The sequence below is a fragment of the Fulmarus glacialis genome, unplaced genomic scaffold, assembly GCF_000690835.1.
Source record: "Fulmarus glacialis isolate BGI_N327 unplaced genomic scaffold, ASM69083v1 scaffold38130, whole genome shotgun sequence".
NCBI classification, from domain to species: domain Eukaryota; kingdom Metazoa; phylum Chordata; class Aves; order Procellariiformes; family Procellariidae; genus Fulmarus; species Fulmarus glacialis.
The window spans coordinates 2,679-12,876 of NW_009187882.1; the positions used below are offsets into that span (position 1 = coordinate 2,679).

The 10,198-nt window shown below is 37.2% G+C and overlaps 1 protein-coding gene across 1 annotated transcript in view; it reads right to left on the reverse strand.

The window, feature by feature from the left end:
• Positions 1 to 1,399: 1,399 nt before the first annotated feature.
• Positions 1,400 to 10,198, reverse strand: part of LOC104075973 (ras GTPase-activating-like protein IQGAP2) — a 63,757-nt gene continuing 54,958 nt past the window's right edge. The window contains 6 exon segments of the mRNA XM_009576660.1: positions 1,400 to 2,172; positions 2,652 to 2,760; positions 3,675 to 3,818; positions 4,656 to 4,816; positions 6,187 to 6,399; positions 7,258 to 7,345. Coding sequence (XP_009574955.1) covers positions 2,059 to 2,172; positions 2,652 to 2,760; positions 3,675 to 3,818; positions 4,656 to 4,816; positions 6,187 to 6,399; positions 7,258 to 7,345 — 829 coding nt within the window. The 3' untranslated portion in view covers positions 1,400 to 2,058.

A 10,198-nucleotide genomic window follows, 5' to 3' on the forward strand; every position in this document is an offset into this window, starting at 1 on the left:
CAGTGACAAGGCCCTAAATTGAACTAGTTAATTAAGAAGAAAGCTTCTAAAGGAGTTTAGAGGCATTAAATGGAAATTACTCTTTGATGTGCACTAGAAGAGCAGGAAGCCCAAGAAATGGTTGGAAAAGGTGAGTGCTAGCACACAGACTGTACCTTCCATGTGTCGTTACTTGGGAACCAAATAAGCTTTCCTAAGCTTGCATACATCAGGAAATAACTGAGGGACATGCTGTTCACGTTAGAACTAAGCAGTCACTAGACGTGTCAAGTGTGTTACACAAAACAGCGTATCCAGGGTGACTTACTCCCAGCAAGGGCTTTGGGGCTCTACTAGAGCAGAACAGAGTTCTGTTCTCACCAGCAGAACTCCGGGCTTTTGACACATTACCTCAAAGGTCTGGTCTTAGGATCAACACCCTACCTGTGCAGACTTACCTGCTCAGCTAGAATTTGTCAAAAATAGGTAGGGATTAGTCAAGTCTGTTACAAATAAAAAGGGAAACAAACGATTGTGAGTTTAATTCATATTCAAGTACAATTCACTTCTCTCCTTTGGAAGTAGAAGTAAAGTGCTGCTTTCACCTTCCAGCTATTTTAAGTGAACCAGGGTATTAATACTGCAGCATTTATGTCATGTTAAAATGGCTTATACATAACTAGCTAGAATAAAAATGGAAGCACGTAGGAGCTGTTTCTCTTCTAATTAGGGATATTAGCTGTTTTAAAGTAGTCAAGTGTTCAAATTTAATGCCATGCGTTAATGAATATCTCTAGTAAGTGTAATCATTTTTTCAGCTTGTATAATACCACAGGTCAGTATACCAACTGAACTCGTGGTCTATATATCTGCCACTGGCTTTACAGTGTTTTATTCCACCTTCAGAATTAATATTTGTTTAATATTTGCTTTTACAATGCATTCCAGAATGCCTCGTTTGTCACGAGGAAAGTGAGAGCAGGAAATACTTTCTCTTAGTTTATGTATTTATCACATTAACTACTGTACACACTTTTGCTCTGTAGATATAATTGGTAGTTCATCAGCAAAATCATCATCACATTCAATGGCATAAAGGCCATGAAGTCTTCACTGCTGAGCTGCTGAGCAACCTTCCCAAAGTGTACTGCGAGGACAATCAACCTTAATTATAAAAGCACTGGAAAGTCTCTTTCACTACCATCTGGATTGCTGCTTTAATGACTCCTTTAAATGAAATTTAGGGACCAAGCCAGTTTAATTAGGTAATGTTTATTTTACATAGAACAATCTCCGAAGAATATTTAAAAAAAAAAAAAATCTAAATACTGATTTTATTGCATTTATTTTCTTACAAAAAAGACAGACAGGCACAATTTACGTATTCAAATACTTCAAAATGAACAACAACTGTTCACTATTCAGATTTCCCCAATGCCACTCCAAAGGCTGTGAAAGTAGAAAATGTCATTTTACATGAGGCAGTAGTGCATTTAGTAGGAATGAATCACAAAATATATTTTTGTACAGTAAGACGTTATTGTCACTTTATAATTACCTATAAAAATTCTTGAATTGCACAATAAGTTTGCTTTACAATTGACAACTGCCAGAAAATAGGCTTAGTATGTAACTAAATATTTGCGCAAACTATCCCCTAGAAACAAATTAGGATTTGTTTTGGTAAATACTTAAAGTCTAATAAGAACTATATTATATATCTGAGGTAATTTTAAAATGTTTTAATAGGAAGAGGTTTATATATTCAACTAAATTCAATTTCTGCCTACCCTAAAATCCATACAACCACAATAGCTGAGTGTCCTAAACAATATTTTGATTTGGAAGTACCAACACCAATGAAATCTGGAACTGTTTAAATTAATCTATTTCCTATTTTTTTTCTGCTTCATTATCAATGCTGAAAAGGCACTGTGTACATTCCTCTGAACATTTGGTGTTTTAGGGTTTTTTTAAAGTTAAAAAGCATCCAATGACAACTTCAAACAAATGTTTAAAAGCAAAAAAATACTGAATAGACTTCCACTGATGGGTGCAGTCCATGATATCTGAACACACTCATTTTCCATAGAACTTCTTATTCAACAAGAATATGAGCAAATTCACATTCACTTTAGCTTTATCGAACATTTTCATTACAGCCACACCTTCATACTGCATCTGAAGCAAATCCTATAATCAGAAAGAGAATCATTAGTCTCTGAATCCGTACCGTATAGCAACAAGATGGGGTCATTTTCATCATGTGATAACCATCTCAAATTCCAGGTCCTTCAGAATTTAAACAATTACAAGCAACTATTGGATAGGTGTAGAAACTATTACATGTCCTCTAGATCCCAAATAGTAGACTGTCAGTAACAGCAAACCAGAAGAAATGCTGTTTCCTGTGTATTTTTATTTTCTCTTGGTATTTGCTGCTTGCCATTGAACTAATGTGGCATTTAGTTTTATGCGGTTGACCTAATACATACATGAACCCAGCTCTGTGCTCAGCATCCTACAGAAGTTATATAGTTATTCCCCACATGATCTGCTGCTCTGTGCTGATTGAATAGTTCATGAATACATACAAAAAAATCTGAAAAAATTTATATTTAGAGGAAATGCAACTATGACTATATAGCAAAGTAAAAAAATTCAAACTCTACCTGGAAATGGAGCTGCACTTTTTCCATCTCAACCCCCAAAAATTTTGCTTTGATTTCAAAGTCACCCACTTCTTCTCCAGGTGTGATATCAAACATCACATTCTTAAACCTCGAAACAAGAAGAAGAGTAATTGATTATGTATGCTGTGCAGTTTTATATAGTCCAGAGACAGTTTGGGGGGAAAAGCATGCAGAACACAAAAGAACTTTGACCATAGGTGAAGGCAAATGGTGTCAAATGAACAACTCCATCCTTACTGCAGTGTCTTCTTGGAGACTTTCTGGTGTACATATAGTATGGAATACAGCGCTCTCAAGTCTTTTACATTGGGAAAAAAAAAGGGGCTGTGGGAAATTCAGGGAACAAGGATGACCAAGCATCCACAGCATAGGAACAGGGCAGCCAGATTTTCATTCTGCCGTGCCTTAGTGTCTCCTTGCAGGTGCATACACTCTCTTCTCTGGTTTGCCTCTTGTGGCTTCCTCTGCCTGATGAACCCACTTGGAAAAAAATTGCAACCTGGAAAACTTTTTTCCATGCAGAAGATGATGGAAGGGTGCAGAGGATGGAAGGTTTTTACTACAGCGGCCTCAAAATGGATAGATACAATAAGGATGTTAAACCACCACATCCATTCACCTTGCCATAGTGAGGAAGTGCAGAAAACCAGGTGTTTACTCAGTTAGATGAACGTAATTGGTCAGTAAATGAAAAAAAAAAACCTGCTACAACTGCTTAACAAGTCAGTCATTAGCAGTGAGTGCGCTGCCAGACTTGTACTGGTTCCATCTAAGCTAACGCCAAAATAGGCTTATTCAGATGTTTTCCCAAGGTAATCATATAGCGAGGTCCAAGGGAAAAAATGAGTTATGACAATTAGGCTTTATGAATCTTCTGAATGTAAAACTGAGGTAATTTTAGGTGTGGCACAGGAAATTGCGAAGATTTCTTTTAACAAAAACCAGGCCCCTTAAGAAGTTGTTGATTAGAAAATGCTCTGAATTGTTTTATACCACACTTACTGGTTGGTTTGAAGATCTTCAATTTCCAGGATGACACCTTTTTCATGCAGTCTTGCAGCTGTGTATTTTAACGAGACCTGCTTCAGCTTTTTGCTTCCCTTCACCTCCTCTTTTCCATCTAGTTTAATTGACCTCCGTGAATTTCTGGGAAGAGAACAAGAAAAATGGCTTTTGATTTATCTATGAAGTCTTTTATACTGCAACTACTTTTCTAGCCATATTTAGCTTTCCCTCACTCTTTGCCTTCTTGAATTCCTATTAATGAAAAGAATTAACATTCAAAACAAATCTAAGAGTTAGAGGGATCTTTAGCACACAGTGAATAGTCTAAACATTTTGGCAATGATTTTGAATCAACGTTTTTAGCACTTGTTTAAACTCTATTGTGAAATGCAACCCTGATCCAAAGGATTCCACAATCATCACTTTAAAATAGCAATTTGTAAGCATACAGCGACATAGGTGTTAAATGAGATTGGCCATTAGAGTTCATTTTTGCATCAATGAGGTACGCACTGGGAAAGCTTCTGTTTATGTCAGTAAAATGTTTTCATTTTGACACTGCAGTGGCATTGGCAGGAGGGCTTGCTCTCGAGTAACTGCATCATACCTGAAAAGTAAAATTCTTTAGGCATTTATTTCCCCCTTTTCCATACTGAGGAGAAAACCCAATCCTTTTAATGAAGGAAGAAAATCAATAATTACTTCCCAAAGCTGCTAATGGATCTGCAAAGTAGCACCAATTAAATATATTGAAAACACATATACGTCTCAGGCCTTTTTCTGTAAGGCAGCTTTAAATAAATGCAAGACTTTACTTTCCAGGTTTTGACTCAGGTCACAGTGACAACTCCCATGGACTTTTTAAATCTGTGGATTGTCAATCTGTTGGAATCAAAACTTTCAACTACAGATTAACACCTGCTCTCCCCTCCTGATAAAACACACTGAAATATTAAAAAACAAGAAGACTCAACTCACTTTCTTGTTAAGTTGTCTAAACAAGTTTTTATATAGGTGTTGTAATAATTAATTTGTTCTTCGTAAAATGCTGTCTTGGAGTTAAGTGCATTCAAAGTCTGCTGGAGTTTCACCAATTCAGCTTTTCGATGATGTCTGTATCTTCTTTGATTCCGGATATCCTAAATAAATTTATTAATGTAATTGCTTTGTTAATTTGATATTTTAAAAAGTCTCAGCTTATTACCATTCAAATCTGTAATTATACAACCTGACTTAATTACTGGGAGAAAGCATGAACTGCCATGTTAGTTCTCACAAGTACCATAGCAGTAGTGAGTGCTACAGATTACGTGACTGTACAGAAGACATCACATTGCTACTCATGTATACAAGTGGTGGTATCTTGAACTCTGCTATAGTCTCCAGGGCATGACAGACACAGAAGTCATTAGGAAGATGTCGTCTTCATGCTATAGATGGAAGCTTTCTCACAGCTAGTTTCTGGTGAGAGGCCTACGAAATGAGAGCCTGGGCTTCTACTAGGTAAGAACTAGCTACTGCTAAACTAAAGCTTGGGTTGAAGGTAATGGTTGAGTCGAGGAAGTCGAAAGTAAAATAAAAGCAACTTCCAGTCCTAAGGCTCGTCTCAGTCTTCAGTTTGCCTTAATGGGTCAAAACAAAGCATTGGGCTTATAGATAAGAAATAAAAAGGGAATGGGGCACTGGGTACATATGTAGAATGGTTTTGTCTCAAGTAGAAGCAGATGCAGACAACTGAACCGAGCAGGGCTTTAAAATGGCACTTCAGATTAGGTGCAACATGACATACTTAATTATATTACAGACTTAGCTCACGTGAGTAATTTACTCATTTATATATTGAAATATATTTGCAACTTAAAAAAATACATATTTATAATATGTAAATCACTCATGTAAGCTATGAGTAATTTACTCATGAGTAATGAAAGATAATCCAATATTACTCATGAGTAATTAAAGACAATCCAATACACTAAGATTCTTACAGCCGGTATTGGGTGTGGATTTGGAACAGGATTTGCCGATTTGTACACAATAGGCCCGGTGCTTTATCGACCCCAGGATGGGCACCACGTTGGCCCACTATTCTCCTTGTGTCCTGCCTAACCACTGCAAATCAGTGTAATACCAATCAGTTTTGGGGTTTTTTAAGTCTTTTTAAACCTTACCAAGACTACATTAATTATTAATTGAAACACTGATGGGTAATTCTGATTCCTTTTAAAATATAAAAAGCTATATTGAAACACATTGTACTGGAGAAGTTAAAACAGCATCAATATCAATTCTGGGTAACAAAGTCTACAATTGTGTGTTATTCAGTTCAGGTAGTTATGCATGAGAGTACTGTCCTTCACTTATTTTGTCAGCAAACAGATTTGTTTCTTATGTGAATACTTCAGTGATTTAGTGTAGCATTCTCTGGAAAATGTACATCTCTAGCTGGAATGGATTTAGGCCAGATGCCTAAAAACCATCAATATACAGGGAAGCATGTTCCATTTACCTTAGCAATCTCATTTATAATTTCTTGGTACTTAGTTGCTGAAGAGACTAGTCCTGCTTGTTCCAGCATCCGGAGATTTCTCTGAATTTTCCTTTTCTTTTGTTCTATTGGTAGCTGCCCATCTTCAAAAATAGACTGACTGTGCTTCATTTTCTCTGGAGTTTTGGAATCTAAGATGGCACGTTTTTCTACAAGTTTCAAGTGCTCAGATTCCTGGGTAAAAAAAAAAAATCCAGAACAATTATTTTCCAGCTCACGATAACAGTTAAGTGTTCAAGTGCATTGAATTCTCAAAGGAGATTATCAAGAATCAAGGTGCAGGCTTTATTTATATCCTCTTACCACATGGTCTGAAAGTGCTCCATTTACCATGTCTTTTGACATACCCTAAGTAACTAATCACAACACCCAGATATGTATTTCAATTAATAAAAAACATGTCTAAAATCAGTAGACGACTCAATGACTTCACTTAGTTGTGGGAAGACTGTCCAGACCTCTCGGGTGTCGCTTACATATGCACATAATGAAGTAAGCTAAAATGTGGACATTATTGAAATGTAGCTTTGTGTGTGTCAGTAACTACAGGGAAGTCTTCAACTGGAAGCTCTTCCCACTCAATTCCCATACCAAGGATAGCAGTAGTTCCTCAGGCAGATGTTTGCTTGTATTGCTTAAGCAAATAAACTAGGTGTCAGGAAACTTGAGTTAAGATACTGAAGTTCATGAGAAAAAAAAAATCTAGCAGAAGGATTCATCTCAGGCTATTTGATTGTATTATAACATAGGAAAGACCCTGTTTACACAAAAAAACGTAAGAAAAAAAATATTCTAGTTGTGCTAATTGACAGCAAGACTTAATTTTTCTTTTCCTTTGAAGCTGTTACCAATTTTACAGTAAAAGAAAATTTACAGGTCTCGCATTTTGAAGACTCTACACCTGAAGAGTCTAAAACCTGCAACAATTATTTCATTGTGGTGGAGAAAGCTGCCAGAGATCTATTAAGGCTTTCAAATAGCTGCAATAAAATATGTACTTTTTTCCCTATTCAGGCACAGTATAGCACTTACCTGTGGTGCAGTGGCTGGTGTTTCTAATATTTCTAAGAGTGTATCCCCTGGCTGTGTTCGTATCACATCCACAATAAGTCTTTTGGTCCTTTTAAAAAGGATAGATGGATATTACAAAACAGTTGTCACTGGATCACTTGTGCATTTCATTTCTTCAACAGTAAAACTAGCACGCTCCCCATTTATTATGGATACTTGGTAACGTTTATGTTTCCTAGCTTTTTATGTTTCAGAGCTTCCATTAATAATGTTGAACATCTGGTTTCTACACAGGTCTGAATAGAGAAATACATGCATGGTTTTCCCTTTTATTTTAGAAAAACAGTTAACCAGCACAGTAAACCAGTTATTGTTAGCATAATAAAAATCCAAGCAACAACTCACATGTGGATTTTAGTTATGATAATGACAAAACAGCAGATAGGAATGTAGGTCATATTTACTGAATAAAGTGGAAATGCACTCAAAACTGCTGAACTTCTGAAGGAATTTTACATCCAACGCGGTGCATTTATGCACACCACTTAAGGGCAAATATTTCTCTAGCGGCAACAGACAAGGAGCATTTCCTTGCTAAAAAGGGAAGCTGCTACACCCCGATATGTAAACCAGTTCTTTTTTTGGTAAGAATTTATCTCATTCAACTGCTGCCTCTTCATCTATAATACTTCCAAGAACATTCTGCTACAGAATTCTGTTAATTTAGAGGACGCGGTTACAAATGAGATATAGCTCATTATTCTTAAAAATTAAAGAAACTTGAAGATGCAGCTTAAGTTTCCCAGGAAAATGTCTAAATATGATCAAGGCTTCTGTGATAAATCCTCATGACTTGGTTTAAAATGATAGCTTACCTACGTAAAGTTGGGGTTTTTGTTGGTGTTTTCAAGACTAGAAGTTCTCATAAAAATGCAATGAAATGGGACAAAAGATTTACTCGTATATAGGCAACGTCATCCAAAACCACTGAGTATTTGGGTATGATCCAAGCTTCCATGGAAGGGGCAGCAAGGTAGGCATGACTGACAGCGCAGGCAGACCTGAAGCGCTGCTCCTTCCATGTTAGAAGGCAACCTGCTAAACCTCCTGGAAACTAGTTTGCTCATCCAGAGCTGCTGTTAACTGCGCTGAGCGGTTCTAGCACATTCAACAGCTTCTGAAGGACTGCTGTTAAATGTGTTTTTCCTTCACAAACTCTCTCGGAATCCCCTCCAGTTTGCCAGGGGAAAAAAAAACCAAAACAAAACCAGAAAGGTTTCCGAAAGTTGGTTCACTTGGGCTACATCAACACATTGCTGGCTTTCTGTGCCCGACACAATCTTTGTCAGTTTTTGGTGGTCACCACCAGTCTACATTAATGTACGTGGGACAGCGTTACGGTTTTATGCACTGCCTTAGAAACAGGTGCTGCGGTGGCCGATAAGACACGAAGCTTATTTCCACTTCCTCTGCCTTCAGCTTCCTCTCCCCACGTACCAAGCCTGCACAGCTCTGTTGTTTTCCCGAAACACCCCGCCTGGGGCTGGACGCATCCCCCTTCACCTGCCGCATGGCACGCGGCACCGCACACTCAAACCACGCCGACTGGGCACCTGGCATAGAGTCCTCTAGGCAGGGCTACCAGCAAATCGCAGGGTTCTTCACAGAAGCCTTAACAAAACCATTTAAAAAGCAAATATATCGATATTTCTATAGAAGAGGGATGTCACTTGCAGAGAAGCAAGGAACATTCAGTGAACCAGCTGTGACTTGAACTCTAGCCAGGTGGCTAACGTTTCACAGTTGCAGTAAAAGACTTCTCTACAGCTAAGGTAGGAAAGCTAAGCATCTGTATTTATGCATCTCTTGTGTAAAAGGTAGCGCTAAGTATTTTAACTTTTGATATTGCTGCAATTTAACACAGGTTGCTAATTATTCTGTCAGATTATTTACTAAATTTCCTCAAAATATGAGAAATACTACTTGAAAGCAGTTATGCAATAGAGAAGTTAAATTCTTTCGTCAATTCTCATGCTGTTGTTTCAACATATTTCCACACACTGTAGAGGATTAAAGACATTTCTTTTGGCCTTGATTTTGCATATTTTTAGGGATTCCATTAAGGGGTAGCATTTTACACCTACACAGAAGAAAAAAGGACAGGAAGCACTTTTTTTTTTTAAGGGACAGTGGCAGGCATATCCTTATTACAAAACTGGCCTGGGAACAGCTCTAGAGTCTTGATCTCTGAAATACCAAGTGACTAACACAGTTTTGATTTGACATTTTCATTGCAGTCCCTTTACTTTAGATCACGAATTATATTCGATAACAAGTTACACGAAAACCTCAGTGTTTTCTTGTTTAAGATTCAGAGCAAATATGCACAATTTCAGTGGAAAAATCCCCTTCCTTTTAGGATAAATAGTAAGAGTTTTCTTGCACTTAAAATTAGATTTTTTCCCAGACTTTAAACAGGCATTTATGGCTTTTATAGAAATTGCACTAACTACAGACATCATAGCTAAAAACTTTCTTCAGAAGTAAATCTTCACTTATTACCTAATAAATTCAGTTTACTGATTTTTGATTTGGAAAAAAAATACTAACAGGTTAGAGTTGAATTACAGCCTGTATCTACACTCCTAGTGCTTGTAAAGGTGTAAAATCCTTTAAACTGAACTTCTAACCTTCACACTTGTGGGGTAAGAATAAGCATAGTAATAGAGGAGAGCAGCATCCCATTCTCCGCCTTGTTCGGGAAGCACCAGTATCTTAAATAAGCCAATCCTTATTCTGGACAGCTTGAAATAACTTCAAAAGAGAGGTGCTTTTATAAAAATATTTTTAACTATAAAGTAGCCTATATCCCAGGGTATCCCAGTAGCCATTTCTTAATTTGCTCACCGAATAGAATAAGCATAATTTTCTTTCCCCGGATAAAAGCTTGCACTATTCCTGC